The sequence below is a fragment of the Meriones unguiculatus genome, chromosome 7 (genome assembly GCF_030254825.1).
Source record: "Meriones unguiculatus strain TT.TT164.6M chromosome 7, Bangor_MerUng_6.1, whole genome shotgun sequence".
NCBI classification, from domain to species: Eukaryota; Metazoa; Chordata; class Mammalia; order Rodentia; family Muridae; genus Meriones; species Meriones unguiculatus.
Window position 1 is genome coordinate 96,961,082 of NC_083355.1, and position 19,123 is coordinate 96,980,204.

At 38.8% G+C, this 19,123-nt stretch overlaps 1 protein-coding gene across 2 annotated transcripts in view; it reads right to left on the bottom strand.

The window, feature by feature from the left end:
- Positions 1 to 19,123, bottom strand: part of Cep128 (centrosomal protein 128) — a 351,418-nt gene that overhangs the window by 59,751 nt on the left and 272,544 nt on the right. Inside the window, exons 21-22 of one of the 2 annotated variants that reach the window (XM_060387986.1) lie at positions 18,024 to 18,073; positions 918 to 941 (exon numbers count right to left, since the gene is read on the bottom strand). In XM_060387986.1, the coding sequence (XP_060243969.1) occupies positions 918 to 941; positions 18,024 to 18,073 (74 nt within the window). The remainder of the gene's footprint in view (positions 1 to 917; positions 942 to 18,023; positions 18,074 to 19,123) is intronic. The other variant, XM_060387987.1, reaches the window with a different exon arrangement.

A 19,123-nucleotide genomic window follows, 5' to 3' on the forward strand; every position in this document is an offset into this window, starting at 1 on the left:
TAAAGTAATACTATATTTTATTCTACTGTTTGTTTGTTTTTTTAACTTTCATTTATTCTGTATGGTGCTGGTGACTGAACTTGCAAATGTCAGGCAAGTACTGAGCTATACCCCCCAGCCCTGTTTTTCTGATTTACATGGCTTCTGTGAAGAAATGCTTATCAAAGTAAACAGCCATGTTTTCTAAACCTGGAAAAGCAGAAAACAAATCACAACACAGAATTCTTATCTAACAAGTGCTTGTTGTGGGTTTTCTCGTGCTCCTGTTTCCCAGGTCTGTAAGCCATCACTGAGGTACACAGGATTTTGTTTCTTGAAAAAGTTTTCATTTGTATAACCTAAGTCTGTCCTATGATGACCACAGCATGGTGCGTGAAAAGGCTGTACTTAACCGACTTACTTCAACTACAGACATGTTGGTTTCACTCATATATTTTAATAAATAATTTTCCTAATAAATAAAAGTAATTGTGTAGTGTTTAAAGCTAAAAAACTTAACTTATTCCCCAATACTGGATTTCTTCAGTAAGGTTGTCAGAAAAAGAACTGAAAACAATATGCTAAAAACCTGGACTTCAAAAGCGCTTGCCAAGCAACCATTGCAGTGAGGGTGAAAGGCAGAAACAAGCACAAGGCATGGATCATATTGATATTAATCCTGTTTTCCACAGAGTAGAATGACTCGGCATGTCTGTCCCACGACAGCTGCAGCCCCTTCCATACATTGACGCTCTTGTTTTGAAAGCTGCCGTTGAAAAGCCAACATCCACCTTTTAGTCAAAGCTTAGTGCCTTCCCTGCTTTGACTCTTAGCGGCAGTTTTAGAAATGCTTTCTGGAACTGCTTCCTTTGGTGGGCTCTGAAATCCCTATCAGAGAGCAGTAATTCTGATACAAGAAGGAAAATGACCCCACTTACCATTTGTAATGCATTTACACGGTCCTGCAAATGAAGCATAATAGAGAATTATTAAAGCAATGCTGTAGGTTGATTTTGTTTGCAGATTTTTCTGTCTACCTGCTATTAGCAAATATTATTTTTAAAAATGTGAAAACTGGAAATTCATTACTTGGATGATCTCAGCCACAAAATAAAAACAGACATAAAGGAACCACAATACCTCTTCTTATTGTGAATAGGACCTCAGGGCTTAATTTAATAGTAAATGAGTCAAATTCAGGTCCAGTTACTGAGAGGAATAGCTAACAGTACTACTCCACTGTTAAAATTTTTCACTTAAGGATATGTAAATGTTAGATAAATCTGAATATAGGAGTCACAGCTGGGTGGTAGCAGTGTCACACAAATGACAGACACTAGCGTCATTAGGCAAACAGTGAAGCATGTGACCTACTAAAATTTTGATGTAACTTCAATAGTTAAGTCATACACAAATACTGAATGAAAAATATTTCCATGCAGCCAACCCTGACTCCCAGAGGGCCCTGCTATATTGTTACTTTACAGAGTCACTGCAGTGTCTTAGTTTATAGAACTAAGATTAGATATGTGTGTGTGTAATATATAAGATTATAGGAACTAAGAACTATAAATTCTGCAGTTAGTTCTACTACTTTAAACTTACTACTAGAACTTGGTTTAAAGGAGTCACAGACAACAACACTGCTTAACAAGCCAAATGATTGAGAAAAATAATTTTGAAGTCAGTATCTATAATTGCAACTCTTCCTAGAGGTGAAAAGTGCAAACTGGACGTATTTACCAAGTTTAAAACTATTTGAGAGGAAGCTATGTCTTAAGGACAGGATGAAGACCAGCTTTTCCAGGGGGCCGAAGCCATGTGTCTTTCTTTTGCTAATTTAAGCAACTGGGGGGGGGAATCTATGGAATCTCAAATATTTCCCTTTAATCAGATTAACAAATCATTTACCCCTCACCTCTCACCCCTCTCTTCTGCATGGTATCACACAGCAACTAGGGGCAAAATGAAGTAGGCCCTCACTCACATCCTCTCAGCCTCACCAGAAACTGAGGGTTCTTCCCTGAGGAATTGTGAGCTGGCTGCTGAGCAACACAATCTGTTTAATTACAATTTGATGGCATAATCGGTAGGACTTTAGCACCGTGATTTTCATATTTCAGTAGTCTATGGTTACTAATGGAGTGTCACATATGAGCGTTATCACAAATGTAGATGGCACCTCAACTGGTCTCTACTCTGTTGCTCCTAGGCTCTCTACTCAGAGCAAACCTGGAGCAGCAGCATTCAGCAATGCTTCAGCGTCCTGTGCAGACTGAGCAGACAGAGCAGCACTGGCCACTTAATATTAAACACTGTACAGGGAACCCAAATATCTACAACCTTTACTTGGACTTGAAGTGTTTCCCATACTATGCTCTGTGGGCCGACACTTTCAGGGTTAGTATATTTTAAGAAAACACAAGAACTGCCTTGAAACAAGCACATTCATGTAATGTCAAAACAGAAGAACTCAATTACTTTCCATCTGCTTTAGTTTTTATCATGATTATGACAAAGATACCGTTCTGATTTATGCTATGTCTGAATTCTATCCATCTGCATTCATTCTTATCACACTTATGGCAGAGATTATCTGATTTATGTTCTATGTCTGAATTCTATCTAAATATTTGTATGATTTGTAAACATGTGCCTAATCCATAGGACTATGGGTCCAAACAGTCAGATAACACCATCTGTTTAAAACAAAAAGGCCAATCAGTACTACATCTACATACCAGTAACTAACTCCTACTTGTCTACAGCCTATTTTCTTTCCAAGTAGTAATGGGGTCAGGGTGCAAGAAAAATGAATAAAAAAAAAAAAAAGCAGAAGGAGCCTATGAGGTGGCTTATGGGTGGTGCTTGCCAACAAGCCTGATCACCTGAGTTTGATCTCTGTGACCCACACTGTAGAAGGAGACAGTCAACTCATTGGTGTCATCTTCCAACCTCTACAGGCATGCCCCGCCCCCAAATAAATAAATCGTAAGTGGATTTTTTCATATAAGTGAGGAAATTAAAGAAATAGGAAGTTCTTATTAACTTGGATTTTATTCATTCAAGATGTCTAAGAACAGTTAAGAGTCCAGTCATTGTTCCCATTTTTGAGCACAGTATAAATAATAGTTTAAAGTCTCAATTGAAGGACATAAATAAGACAAAATGTCTCTTTATCTTTTAAATTTTATGCCATTTAAACACTTATGAATGTAGAAAATCCTAAGTGACCAAAATGCAACCACAGCTCTACTAAATGCTTTAGTAGTAAGGTTTTTATTTTATTTTTCTCATTGAGTTGCTAGGTTTTGTTTCTATAATCTTTATCTTCAAGATCCACCTGTAATCTGGACACCCTTTAAAAATCCTTCTTTCTAAGTCTAAACCTTAAAAAGCATAGTGACATTAAAGGGGCAGTTAAAGGTTGGAGGCTCAGAGAGAGAAGACAACCTCCTCAGCAATGAAAATACTGTCATGGTAACCAAACTGTTTTAGGTGATAGATTTATCTTTCCAGTTCTAGATTGGAGTCTATGATGAAAATATATCTTCTCAGGAAAATGCACACTGTATACAAAACACTTACACATAATTTTGTATGGGCTTTTAAGAAAATGGCAGACTCTCCAAAGCTACCTAAGGACCTCCAGTTCTTTCACTCTCTACAAAAACATCTAAAATAAGATGTAGGAACAGTATACAAATAAGCTATTGAATTAAGCAAATCCACTTCTCCTTTATGAAATCGCTAACACCAGTAATGAGGAAGTAAGAAACAATTAAGACTAATACAGAGGCAAAAATACGAATTTCTGAGGAGAATATTACCTTAAACAACAGTAATGTGAAAAAAGAAAGAAAAGGAGAAAGTTCCTTCAAATATATTAAACAAAAGGTAGGGAGGACAAAGTCTACAAGTTATCTTTTTTTTTTTAATGATTCGATAATTCACTTTCTACCATTCTTTAATTGAAAGGTAAAGTTTAAGAAATGTCTACAGTGTCAACAAATAAGGATTTTAATATTTATGGGACTGCCACAGAGGGGCTGCACAGTTACTGGCTTAAATGGACAGCGCTAACAGCTATTCTCACCTGCGACTATCTTACACTATCTAGTGAGAATAATGCAGCTAGACACTGTGTTCTAATTTATGCTGAGCTTGACAGGCCATGTACACAGAGCTATATTTGAGAGGAAGCTTACAGCATGCATACTGTTAAGATATATTTTAACTTTTTAAAATGAGGTGACTACTCTACCATGAACCATAAATATTCATTTACTGATGGTCACAGTGGAGCGTGCATTAGAATTCAGGAATGAGCCGAGGCAAATTCATTAACATCCCTGCAGATGGGAAAGGACTGTCGGCCAGGTTGGGAATGAGCATGAAATGGATCACTGGTATCTGAATGGCGGATCACTAACAGTTCTCTTGAATCAGCTGAACCAATCAATTAGACACACTGAATTAGCTATCACGTTTAAGAGATGAATCAGAAGCCTACAGATTATAATAATACGAATTCTTTTGCCATAGGAAGGTACAGTCGAGGAACTCTACCGCCCTCCTAACAATCACACAGCATTTTCAGAGAGGGGCTTTAAATATATCATGAACACAGGAGAAAAGCAACACAGGCATACAAACGTAAGATGAATCTGCCCTTTCCAAGTCAGAGCCTTACATGTAAAAACAAACTGGTAATCCTCTTTGGAACATAGGATCATGACGGACATATAGTTTTCAAAAAGAAAATCCCTTAGTGAAAATCCCACACGGCCTACTCAGCTTCATCCCAAAGCCCAGTACCACTGTCAAGAAGCATTCCTCTTGCCAACACTAACTCTTCTTTGTATGTACGTACACGTGTGGCTGCGTGTGCACGTGGAGGCCAGGAGTCAATGTTGCGTGTTTAATCACACTCTTCCTCATTATTTTGAGATGGGGCCTCTCAGTGAATCTGGAACTCAATTATTTGGATAATGTAACTAGTCAGTAAGTCTGAAAGATCCCATTCTCTCCAGCTCCCTGTCACTTGATTATATTCATCTACCAAAAGGTCCAATTTTGTAAGTGGGGATGAAAATCAAGTCCTCATGCTTGCACAGCAGGCACATTACATACTGAGCCCTCTCACCAGGCACCCTGTCACCTCTGTCTAATGGACAATCATGCTACACCTGCTCTCCTTAATAAAGGAGATATCCTTTAATAAAGGATACTTGTATGAAACAAAGTGAAAGCAGTATATATATATTTTTCCTTTTGGATTATTTCCTCATAGCAAGTTTAACAGTTTGTTAGTTGTAATTTAATAACCAAAGAAGTTGAAATAACTTCAAAGACATTCTTACATTCTTCCCCAAATGTCAAGATAGTACAAGAAAGGAAGACCAAAGCTTTTACCGATTATCACCAACAAAGTGTTTCCTAGAGAGATTTCAAATAAGCTGAAATAAAATGAAGGTTAAAAAACACAATCTCAACACAGCAACATAAAAAAATCTCTACAATATAACATAAATTGGATCTGAATACACCACGTGCTATTATGATCTATACAATAAACATGTCCCCTTTCAACAGTCAAACAAAGTTGCCCTAAACTCTCAAAAGCTTGAGGATAGATGGTATTAGAGAAGTTTCTACTGGTGTGTTAACTATTCAATGTTCATTTTACCTATCAATGGGCAATAAGAGTTTATTATTACCTCATCTCTCCAGATATTGTGAGTGTATTTGTTATTTCATTAACTACTTGTGTGCTTTTCTTTTTTTCCAAATTAACCTACTTCAGGGTCTGAAACAACAAATCAAAACCAATGAAAGGAATGGAAAAAAACAAAAAACTACGATAACATACAAAGGTTTTATCCTAAAATATTGTTAGTAAATGGCCAAACAGACTTAGCAAGGAAAGCAAGCTTAAAGTGAGATGTCAAATCCTGGCCTGGACATAGTGCTTAATAATAGTCCTTACTGTCTAGCCTGGTGCGGCAAGTGTCTGAGACACAGAGATGATCAGGATTTAAAAGCAGACTCAAAGACTCCTCTATTTTCCCAGTATGCTCTCTTGAGTATCACTGCTGTCAAGACAGAGACCTGTGGGCCATCAGCTGTTTTCCGTACCTTCCTTCTGCTGCCATCTCAGATTAGCACTCATGTTCGTAGTTTTGCTTGTTACAAGACCATTACTGATCAGTCAGCTGGCTGTTTGGGAGACGGTGACACTGTCCTGTCACAAGGATTGGGTACAATTTTGTATCTACTGTTAAGGGAAATGCTGAAGGGCCTGAGTGATGGTTTTGAGAAATGAGGAATGCCAATGGGGTGGCTGAATGAAGCTTTGTAGATTTGCCTCTGGACTTCAGACTGGAAAATACAGCCTGAAGGGAGGGAGGGAAGTTTTGTTTCAAATGCTATAAATTCTTCCCCTTAACTTTATAAAGCTAACACTGAAGTTTGGTGTCTTTGCTCTATTTCAAAATCAAAAAGCAAATAATTTTATCTTTTAAAATGAAGGATAACTCCAAGATTCCTCCTTTAAGGTACAATGCAATGGAGTATAGAGGTATGTGTCTACAACCCTACCTTAAAGAAATAATGAAGGCGGAAGATAGAATTATCTTCTCGTGGGAGTGCCCAATTCCTCACTGAGATGGCTACTAACAGGAAACAAAGGCATTTGTTCAGTGTGGCGTCTGGGTTACAGCACAAGTGAAAATTATCAGCAGATAAAATAAGGCTGACGGCAGTGGCTGAGGCAATGTAAATGAGAGTAAATAAGGTAATGCAATTTCCAGGATTGACTATTCCCAAAGAGATGTGCAAGAACAGCACTTGGGTAGTAGAGGAAGAACGGCAGCAACTCGGAAAACAACACATCATAATCCTTCCAAGGATTTACACAACGAAATAGAGTGCTGCTCTCCAACTGTGAGGTTAGTCACACATTTGCAAAAATTCTCTGAAACCTGAGCAGGCCCTACTGCAGTGGTGATTATGCCATGGCTTATGAACAGGCCTCTGTCACATAGAATGTGTAGGAAATAACAGGTTGTGTTTTCAGGTAGAAAAGAGATATGTACCTGGCGGCCTCCAAATGTAGCTGGCCCAAGGAAAGGCCTGAGTATGACATCGCCTTTGCTTCCCTCAAGGGCACACATCTTCTTAGGAAGAAAACAATCACAAGAAACCCCATACAAGCACTGGACGCTTTAACCTAAGCCCCTTCTTCCCAAGGACTGATTTATAGCCTTCTCATTACCTGCCCTGTGTGTCACACACCACACAGTCCACCTTTGTGATTAAATGGCTCAGCTCTGTGCAATTCCAATAATCCAACAATCCACATACACAGAGTCATTAACTCAACCCTCTGCAGGGAACACATCATATACACCTACACACTTTTGGTTCACACATTCCATCCATGTGTACCTGTGTGTAGCTACTTCTCAGTATTAAATGTCAGAGTGGCTGCAGCTGAGGAAAATCAAGACCTGAGCTGGAAGTTTTAAAACAAACTATTTGGTTGACTTTGGGTTACATTTTCTTCTTCTTCCTATTTGTTTTGGTTTTAATTAAAACACTATTATTAATCTGCATTTCCTAATACACACAGACAGGTACAAAAGAAAGGTGGTTAAAGGATACAAAATAAGCCATAGATTATCTGTCTTTGTGTAACCACTAAGAAGCTGTTTTTTGGGTTTTTTTGTTTTTTTAAATATATATAACACCATACAGGAAAAACACAAGTAAATAATTTGTTTACATGTCCATGTCAGAAGCATACCTGAAGGCTGGATTATCCTCTATGCTCTAAAATAAAGTAGATGCATTTTCCAGCTATTCAATTTAAATATCCTAAATATTCCTATCTATGAAATACTTAACTGCTTTATCTTCAAATTGAGCTGCATTCTGAGTTTTCACTGTAGACTGACTAGCTTCTTCCCAAGGTGGAAGTTTAAGTAGCAGATTCGGCTGTTTTGAGAGAGATGCGAGTTATGAAAGAGTTCGAGAGCTCTCTTATCTTAAAGTTACTGGGAGTACTCAAAAGAGTATAGTGATACAAATAACACAAATATAGACCATAATTTCCAACTAATTTTTGAATTTCTACATTTAGCAAAAATCATACCATGCTGTGTTTTAAAATGGTTCCCCAGATAAGTCCTTATCCAACTTAAAACCCCAAAGTCTAGAGAAGTCATCACTTGAAATTTCAAACATTGTCCCCCCAGGCTTATAAAGAACATGAGGATTTAGTTTCATGTGCCCAAGTTGTCTTAATTTCACAAAACTGTACTGAAAGAGAGGGATACTCAGTCCTCAGGTCTAAGAAGAGATGAAATAAGCAGAATTATAGCTTTTCTAGTAGCCACCCCTGGGCAGTTTCAGGTACCATGACTTTTACTCAGACTTTCAAGTTTACCATAGATAATGGAACATGCAGAATGCTGAGTGGTTATAGACTAGGAAGGTCTGATCGTATGACATCAGACTTTTCTTCCATCTTACAAATTATTCTAAATTTTACTAACCAGAACTTTATCCTGTGTAGAAGTGAGACTTACTCCTAATTTTCCTGTGCCAGTTCATCTTGCAAAGGGCAAGCATTTTCCCATAAGATAACCATGAAGCTGGTCCAGGAAGTCTCGGGAGTGGTCAGATCAGGCAGCTACCTGTTTTCACATGACCATGCACTGTAATGAGCCTTATATTTTTATTTATTTGTATAAAACCAAAGGAGGAAAATACAAAGTGAAATAGTATGAAATCAAAATTTCGACATCCATAAACAAAGCTTCATTGGATCACAGCCTGGTGATTGCTTATTCCTTGCTTATGGCATTTTCCATGATAAGTACATTGTTTCTTTGTAGTTAGTTATGCTGAAGAATAGTTGTTTTAAAAACTAGCTTACTTGCCAGGCTTGGTGGGGCACACCTGTAATCCCAGAACTTGGGAGGCAGAGGCAGAAGGCTCTCTGTGAGTTCAAGACCAGCCTGGTCTACAAAGTAAGTCTAGGACAGCCAAGGCTCAAACCCTGTCTCAGAAACCCAAAACAAAACAAAATCAACAATAACAAAAGAATTACTTTCTGCTTTACAGAGGTCACTGTGTTTCTGGAGAGGATAGAGTGACATGTACACACACACAGTGGTGGTGAGCAGGGAGAAGAAAGAGGAGACATACATATGGATATGGTAGGCAGGGATAAGAGCGGGGAGAGAGGACAGAAAGAGGAGAGAAGAGAACAAGTGCCATATTATTTCTACCCAACCTTAAAACACTCTTTAGGGGTTGGGAATGCATTAATACCAATGCCCGAACTAGAAACTGTTTCTTAGGCCATTGATTATTCCTTTTAGCAATTTTTATTTTTATTTTCTCCCAATGCCTTGCTTCCTTTCTTTTCCCCTCCTTTGTTTCTAGTAATTTATGTACTTAGTTCTTCACATCTGTTGAGACAGGCACTATGTTAGATGTACCATCAATAAGGAAGATGAAGTCTGTCTTTCTTTGTGGAGCTCACTTTTCAAAAGAAAACAAAGATATAAATAGAGAAGGTAGCCAGGGATTGTGCCTGCGACATGGACAGAGGTTTTCTGTGCAGAGGTTGGGCAGGTTCAGTCCTTCTAAGAGGTAGTGTCTGAGTGGGTGCTTAAAGGATGGAAAGGAGAAAGTCACTGAGAGTCTAGGGAAAAGATAATCACAGCAGTGGGTAGCAGTGCAGAGGTCCAGAAATTAGAAGGATTTTCCTAATTCCAAGGTTTGAGAATAAAAGGGACACACTGTGCTCACCATACTGTCTACTGAAACATCTCTTTCAGTTGCCTGCATCAAATATCAAAAATGGTTTTACAAAGACTATGCACCAAAACTTGTATTAACTACTTTTAACGTATGTATGTTCTTAATTTTAATATTCCCCCAAACTCCCATGGGCAGATTACTATTAACTTCACTTAAAGTAAAAAGCAGACTGAGAACATTAGTGTTGAATTTCATAACATGTTTACATAATGGTCTTAGTCTGTAATACAAGTCTACTCCAAATGAATCCAATTCACATCTCTCTGTCTTGTCTCTTCTCCTCTCCTTTCCTCTCCTCCCCTCCCTTTTCCTCCTCTTCTCTCCCCCCCTCCTTTTCTTCTTTATTTCTTCTTTATTTATCTTGCTATGTATGCCAGGATGGCCTCAAACTTGCAATCCTCCTGTTTCATCCTCACTAGTCCTACTATTCTTGAAAAAACAATTTAATCAAATCCTTGTCTTAACAGTCTTGGGAAATGAAGCCAATGGAAATACAACATGCTGACAATGAAGTTTTGTGAGCAAACAAGTAATAAATACTGTTAGTTATCATGGCTATTTTGTGTGCATGTTTAGAGATCCACTGAAAAACTTCTGAAACCTGCTCCTTAAAATTCCTTATGCCAGAGGTATGCTCCTGAATGCCTGCAAGAGCTATCAGATGACAGTGCAACAAGACACACACTACATCATAATAAAATTTAACGTTCAGAAAAAAATTGTTATTTGTATACCTTTATACATATTTTACTACATAATAAAAGGAAATGTATTTTTGTTGTATGCTTTTTAAGTAGGTTCCAATATCAGGCAAGCTCTAACACATGGGTTCAAACTCAAACTCACTGGGAGAACAGCGGAAGGATAAAGGAGGAACCATAAACCTAAGACTGAGATAGCATGCATGCAGTTACATGATTCTGCTGGTGCTTTCATCCCAGTTCTTTGAGATGCAGACTGCAGCATCTATCACTATCAGGGAGCACAAATCCTCCAAGGCTGCTTGTACTTGTGGCAGATCTGTTGGTTCTCTTCTAAAAAGGATGACTATTCAACCAGAATGAGTAAAAAAGTGAGCAGATGGCATATAGGCAGGGTTTTCTACCTCCCTTCATGAATGAATGCAGAGATATTAAGACATGACATGTCATTTGCTGACACACTAATGCCATTGCACTGTAAAATAAAACAGTAAAGTTCTAAGAAATTAAATCCAGAAACAGATGCAGTACAGATGCTGGAAAACAAGAGTGCATTACATCTAATTTTAAAAGCTAAAAACAATCATGGATTATGATATGAGGAAATGCTTATTAGCCATTTTTCCAGCTCATTTTAGTTTTATCACCCTTTACACAATTTAAAATTTATGGAAACGTTTGAATGGTGCCTTTAATTTTTGCCAGAATGTTTTGAACTTGGTTTAAGACTGAAATTGAAGAAGCCTGAGGAGGGTTTTAATAACAACTTTCTTCAGTCTGTTTATTTAAAACATGATGAATAAGCACAAAGAAAAGGTGCAGAACTGAAAAAAGAAAAATGATCCTTTCTCCTTCCTAGAAGTGTTTGAGGTTTCTGGATTGTTCAGCATCTTGACCCAAGAACTGAAATCTTTCTTGCCTGCTGGTAGCCAAATCTATCTGCTATTGTCCTGGTTCCTGTGCATGTATGTAAACTTGGTGTCTAATCGCTAATGAATACTTTTAAAGTTATAGAAGTCAGCAAGATGCTTCATTAATGTTAAGTCATTAGCGTTATCCAGCTTCTTAAAAAACACACACACAATTTCCTGTAGTCTATTTATTTATTTTGAGGAAACAGCATGCCGAAACTTTAATCACACTAAATATCTAGTGTCTTTCAATCAATCATTCTCATAAAAATGGGAGAATGATAAGAAGAAGAAAAGAGGGAAGCCAGGAACCAGAGGTGGCGGTGGTGGTTTTCCTAAACTCTGTAACCCTTGAGATATGGTAAGAGCAGTGCCTAGGAGCCAGGTGGACTGTTAGTGGCTACACGAGCTTCAGTGTTTGCCTCTAGCAACGAGAACAGCAATGTCTACTTCAGAGGACTGCATGAGGACTAAATGGCATAGACTTAAAACATCAGCACAGTGAATGAAATAGAGAACTGCTCCGTAGCTAGCAATCCAGAACCCACCACACTGCCTTGATGCACAGAACGCCACTCTGGGATGGCTTGCCACGGTCTTTTTGCTGCTCGTGAAGTTGGCTGTGTTTCTGAGAAAGGTCACACTCTGTAGCCTATGCTGGCCTGGAACCTGAGGGCAGTCCCCGGCCTTACAAGCACGAGCCACCATGCCCAAGTTTGATTTTGCTCAGTGTTGACAGGAATTAGTAAAACCACTGAAAGGATTGGAAGATTTAAACATAGTGAGTTTTTAAGATTCTCTGCAGTATTTCTTCATATCCTAGAATCTCAGTCAGAGACCAGGAAGGGAGAACCTAGAAATGACAGCTATGGTTTCTTTTAGCAATATCCAATTCACAGTTACATCTATAGAGAATCATCTCATGGGTCAATAAAAACCATTCCAACCAGAAAGGTGTTAGTGCTGTGCTGGTTTCCAGGTGGGCTGCTCCTGGCAGTCTTTACTTAACATACTGCTTTTCACAACTCATTGTCATCACAAGGTGGAAGACAAAACAGAGTAACATGGCTGCCTTCCCATGTCTTAGGCCTGTTTAGGGTGTCAGATGACATGCATAAGCAATAAACTCTTAAGGGGAACAACACTAAAATGATCACTTAACTCCAGCAATGCAAGTGGAAATGCCCAGTTCTACAGGAATGTTGGCTCTGGAGGCTTGTAGACTCTCCTCAACAAGCTCAGCATCATTAAACACCATGAGGAGCTGAGAACATCTTTCATTTTTCTGAAGAAAACACAGGTTGCTATGTCACTCCCTGAGCCCCTGGAGCCCAGAGGGGGCTCTGAGTGTGCCATGGAGGAGGGCGGTCTGCCTCTGTGAAGTCAGTTGCCAGGGCGAGGGTGCTTGAAGGTGCCTAAATTGCTCTTGTGAGAGCAATTTATAAAATTTGAAAAGACACCGGACCGATAGTATTTTAGTAAAGTTGCTGTTACAGAGTGAAATTGGGGCTTTTAAAGACTATGCTTTGTCTCACGCTTTGCAAATGTTTCCAAATGGGTCTCTCTTTCAGGAGGCTTTCATATTGGCTGGACACTGAAAACTGCAGAGTCCAGAGACTTGTGCTTTTCATACTGGTAAATAAACAAAGCACGGCACACTTTTATATTTCTTTTATTCTCAAAAGAAAACAGCCTAGTCAATCAACCTCTGTGTATTAGATGATAGAAGACTGCTCTTGGAGTATCCTATTCTCAATTTTTATTTGGTCATAAATTGGAATTAAAATTAAGTTGCAAGTTTCAGGTGAAATAGGGTGATAAAATTTAATGATCACTAAAATACCAGGTGAAATCCACTTTATTGAGCTTGCTTCCTTGCTCTCCAGAGGCCTCCTGACGGAGTAAATTGAAGTATGCAAATCTAATGAGCTGAGACCCTGCTTCACCCAAAGACATGCTGCTAATGTCCATCCCTGTTGAGACCTCATACTGAATGTGAGGCTTGCTAACTGTCTTCACCTCTACAACAAACAGTGATTTTAATGAGCTATTAATCATCTTGCCTTCACAATGGCAAATGGTGGCCTGCCCCTCCACCCCCATAATCATGCATGCTTATTTTTGGTGATGTCATTGCTTGGGACACCCCACCTCTGCCCCCCTGTGTCTTAGAGGAAACGGACACGTAGTCATTTGCTTGTGTTCTGAAGGATGCATCCTGGGAAGACTGTGTATGTAGGTGTGTGATGTGATACATTCTGGTTTCTAGGTTGGCAGGAGCTATACTAACTCCCAAGAATCATCCCAGGAACAGACAAGCTATCGCAAGCCCTTGCAGCTTATAAAACCTTAAACAATTAATTCCAATTTGTCAATTTTTCAAACTGAGGACTCTAAAAATATCCTTCACAGCTTCTGGAACATGAATATTTCTGGGACATGAATTGCTCCAATTCATCAGAGGGAGAGGACAGACTCTATTTCACCATTACCTCCTTTTGAAGGTAATTTTGAAGACTCTTAGCAGCTGCCCCACCCCTTCATTTGTGCACTGGAAGAAAGCACAAGCTTTTGTTACTCTACAGTCTGGTGGACATGACTGGCAGAAGAACCTTGGAAGTGACCAAAGCAGCTTGTCACAAGTTCATTTTCTGCCATGGTCTTAGCAGTAAGACCATCTTCTGGGTCTGCTGAGATTTTAATGTACTATGCTGTTAGCTTCTGCCAGGGCATTTATTTCTATGTGCTGGTCACATTCATGGTGGCTTTTCTTGCCCAGTTATCTCCAGCAATGTGCCTGCCAACTCTATATTGGTATTCTCTATTATAAAACCGTCTAGATTAAGATTTCCTGAGCTAGTTAAAAAAAAAAAAAAAACAAACCTAGAAATTCATTCCTTATTCTATTTGTTCTCTTTATACTCTGTGCTGCCACAGGCTGCTCCTAAGTAGCCAGCAGAAAGTAATGACTCTAGAAAGCATTATCTCCTTCCTCTTCATTGTAAATAATTTGCTAAATACCATGAAGGTGGCAAAACCAAAAGCTAACACCTACCCCTCCAAGGAGGAAGGCAGGGAAGAAGAGGGCAGGTAGATTCTACAAGGGCAAGGGCCTCATCCAGGTTTTTAAATACCATTCTCCTGGCAAAAGGCACTATGTCAGTCATGTATCAGGCTCACAGTGAGCATGTAGAATCCAAACTCAATGAGGATGTGCCAAGGAACAAGACTTTCAGAGTTCACATCACAATACCGGAGGGTAGAAGTCAGGACTGCCTAATTCATAAGCTATGGAATGCCATCTCAAAGAGAGGAGAAAACTCACGTTCAGCTAAGCTTTGACTCATTCCAAATAAGACAGAGAGAAAGATGACTACAAATGAGCAAAAGAAGAAGGAACTAAGAGTTGTTGGGTCCTCTGCTCAGTGACCCTCAGATAGCATGCTGAGCTGTGTGTGTGTGTGCAGGTGCACATATGTGCTCATGTATGTGGAGGTCTGAGGACAACATCAAGTACAGTTTCTCAGAAGCTGCCCACTTTTCATGTTTAATTTATTACTTGTTCAGAACTCACCATGTAGGCAAGCTGGCTAGGCAGACCGCGGTTCACCTGTTTTCACCTTCCCAATACTGGGACAAACCCCCACACTAGCTGGCTGTTACATGAATTTAGTGACATTTTCCTGACAAAAGCCTTCGGATGCTTTTCTTAATCAAGTACTTGAGCAACTTAACAGGATTTTGTCATTATCTGTGATGTAAGTATTGGTATTCCCTATGATCTGATCCATTTTTTCACATTCTCCATATTCCTATGGTTGTTAGGTCACCCAAATGCAGTGGACAACAGAATCAACAACATCTAATTCTTAGTGCCTACTCCAAGGCCCTTCTGAGTTGTAGTCTCAGGATCACCACACAAACAGACCCTGCTCCTTGGCACTTCAACACATCAGTAACTAAAATACTCAGTTTCCGACACTCATTAATGAAAATAACCATCCATGAAATGGCTTCATCATGCAAGCCAAAGGCTTTTCCTAACACATTTTTACTTTCGAAAAAATAACACATTTTTTTTCCTTTTTCTTTTTCTATTTCCTTTCTTCCTTTACAGTCACTCATACTGGCTACTGTGACCTAATGCATGAAACTACCATCTGTTGCCAAAATTCACACAAATCCTAAGGGGAGTGGCCTTCTTGCATTCAACCTTAACAAGGCCCCAGTTATTTTCAACTTTATAGTCAAATAGATATATTCAAGATTCAAATTCCATTATAGTAGAATACTTGCAGTCCCATAAACCTGGGAGTGTGCCCAGCACCTAAATTTTCCCCAGATCCCAAATTCCCTGGATAAGTAAGTCTATTCAGTAAGTCTACTGAGTAGGTCTACTCAGACTGTCCTCTCATGCTGGCTCAACCTATCTACCATCAATCTATTCACTCCCTCTCATTTTCATCAGTCCTACCTACCACACACAAAGACTGGTGTTCTTATTACATGTTGACACACTTAACATTTCCTCTAAGAAGATTTTTAATATTTCACTGTACGCACACATTTAATGGTTTCCCATGAATTCTTCTAGGGAAGGCAAGAATATATCCATAATTCACATATGACTTATCTACCTAGCACCCAGCAGTGCTGTATACAAATATATTATCATTCATTCAATATTTGTTCAATGAGTCTATAGGAACTGCTTAGATTTAAGGACATAGAAAGCATACCAGCCCTTAGGAAAATAACATTAAATGTGACTGGCTGTGACACATGTGTATAAAATGATAATAAGCTCCTATTAAATAATTTTCTCTCCTTTGCCAGTCAGCTCCAAACTAAACACTTCAGGGAGATAGTTCTATGATTGGGTATTACAGATAAGAAGATGGGCACAGCCAAGTAAACTGAGTTGCCTGAGGTTACCCAATGCCTCAGAGGCAGAGCAAAGCTTGAAAACACAAGTTCTTGACTTCCTCTCTTTACTGTCATCATTTTTTTTTTTTTTTTTTTTTTTGGAAAGCATTTCTTACCATAGAATTACTGGGTCAAGAACTCATCTTACTTTAGTGGCCCTTCCTGAATTCTCGCCTATGGTATTTATACTGGATATATAAACATATTCCATTGGTCTTTCCTCTATTCTTTAACAGGACTTTGCTATGATATGCCTCTGAACTCATCATTCTGAGGGGTCAGCTTCCTCTAGTTTAATGGATAGTACCAGATACTAACTGACATGATGTCAATGCTTTATTCTCTGGAGGTGGGACATCATACAGAGATACAATGTATATCTGTAAATGCTCACAAGGAGCTGCCCGGTTCATTCTTTTGCATTTTGGCAAAAAAAAATGGCATCAATAATCAATAAACATTTTAGAGGCAAAGTAGGTACTACATTGATGAGGGAACTGATTCTAAGGTTTGTATTATGAGAGAAATAAACAATCTGTGCTACTATTTTAAAAGACTAGCTATAGCCAATAGATATGCTACCATATTATTTTGGGGCCGGTGGTAACTGTAACAGTTCTTTCTCACACTAATTTCAGGTGAGTAGGGTGGGTATAGACTTGATATTCTTCCTGACCTCACACTTGTTTGCTTTTTATATTGTAATATGGTGGGGAAAATGTTAAAAAATAACCTATACAAAACTATAGCTAACATGGCACCCTTACTACCTGTCTATAACTATACTAATTTTGAGCATTTTCAGTTCAGTTGTACAGTTTTCTTTTCATGTTTACATCAAAATGAAGAAAAATACAACTAAAAACTATTTCCCTTGTTTGCTGTGGTCAACCTGACCCATTCTTCATTTACTAGAAACAAAAATAGTCACTCCTAAAGCACTCATGCTAGCTTATTATTTTATCCTCCAGTCTTGCTTTACTGCTCAAGGCCCACAAAGATCCTCAAATGGGCAAAGTATTTAGAGTGCTTAATCTCCAGCATGACATTAAGTGAAGGGTTTGTCAATGAGTAGGCATGATTATGTCTGCTCCAATAAAGACAGACAGGAGAGCTACCCATTTGTAAGTTAGCTCTGTGAAAGTTCTTTCAGATACTGACTGAACAGCAATTGCTCAGAGCATGGAACATCCAGTTAGAATTCTAACAGAACCTTTCAAACATAATTTTCCTGCCCAAAATTCTCCTTCCCTAGTAAGTTGAAAGTCTATACAAGGTGAATCCTGCCTTCCATGGATGTGCTAGCATGCTGATTTAATTACTGGTAGAAGAAAAATATACGCTCTATAAATTAATTCACATCTGCCAGCTCCACTTTTTGAGAGCATGTTGTCTTCATCTTTAAATGCCAAGATTCCCATTATATTGCACCCAGGCATACAAGGTATTCAAAAGTAGCCTATGGGTAGCCTGGCACCTCCTTTGAATGGTAGGTGCTCTCAAAGACAACAAAGGGAAGCAAATTCAGACTTCCACTTTAATGTTCCCATGTGGTTACTTGTCACCTCATGTGGAAGAGCAGTCTGAGAATGATAAGAGAAACAGATAACAGATTAGAAAAGCAAATACTTTTAGCACAGTGATACATGGCCTATCTGAGAAATGACTCTACCTGAAGAGTTTCCATTTCTTCGTCTTTTCTTTGAGTCTCTTCCTGCAGACCTACAATACGAAAATAAACGCCCATGAAGATGCAGTGTAAAAACGGGTTGCTTCTTAAGTCAAATATTTGTTAAGGGGTGAGAAACAGGGTGGAAGCAGTGCACTTTGCTCCCAGCTGATGAACTGTGTGAGTACTCTCAGCTCTGTTAACCCCAAGCCAGATGAGAAGCCTGGAAGTCCTCAGCTTTCTAGGACATGAAGGAGTCATATCAATTCAATTAGAAACCAAAGGAACATACCAGCATCTGAAGCATTTTATCTAATGATTATATAATCAACATGTAGCACAAAATTCCTTAAAGAAAAATTTAGGAACAAGCCATTTTTTCTTAAGATAAGTTCTCAAGTCAAGTCTGAACCCCAAAGTCAAATTTTATAACCAAATTAAAACACCTTGCAATAATGAATGCTATTAATGGAAGCAGAATACCATGTCAAATGTAAAGTCTTATTACTAATTATCATTTTGTACTTAAAGAGTGGGGTGTATTATAGGTATATCTGACCAACAGCTTGGCAGGGTCTCAGAGAAATGAATGGCTAGAAGGTAAAATAGTCAAGTGGAGAGAAATGCATCTTAGTGCACCCGTACAGCCACAGTTTCTCAGTGCATTAATTTATGCACTTGCTACGAAGGAAAAACATATTTGGCAAGCAGATCTTTCTGCCTCTAGCTATACCACTTTGTGTTACAATCTTATTAGATTTCACAAACCTAAAGAAGGCTGGGCTGAGTCAGAACTTGGATACAAGTAGCAAAAATCACCTTTAGCAGTGAATATGCGAATTAGCATTGGCTCTGCACAGCGACTGGTTTACCTTTCCAAGGGGCTGTGCTGTATAAAAGTCAAACATAACTGGAAGAGATCCATTATACATATCAGAGAGGCAGACACAGTGTTTTAGCAAGTGCTAAACTAGACACAGCAGGAGGAAGTAACACAAAAGAACAAAGTAACACGGGTGTATGTCATACCCCCAACTGCTGCCCTGAAACTGAAGGAAATATCAAGGTAAGTGATAAAGGATGACGATGAGCTTTTGAGACTG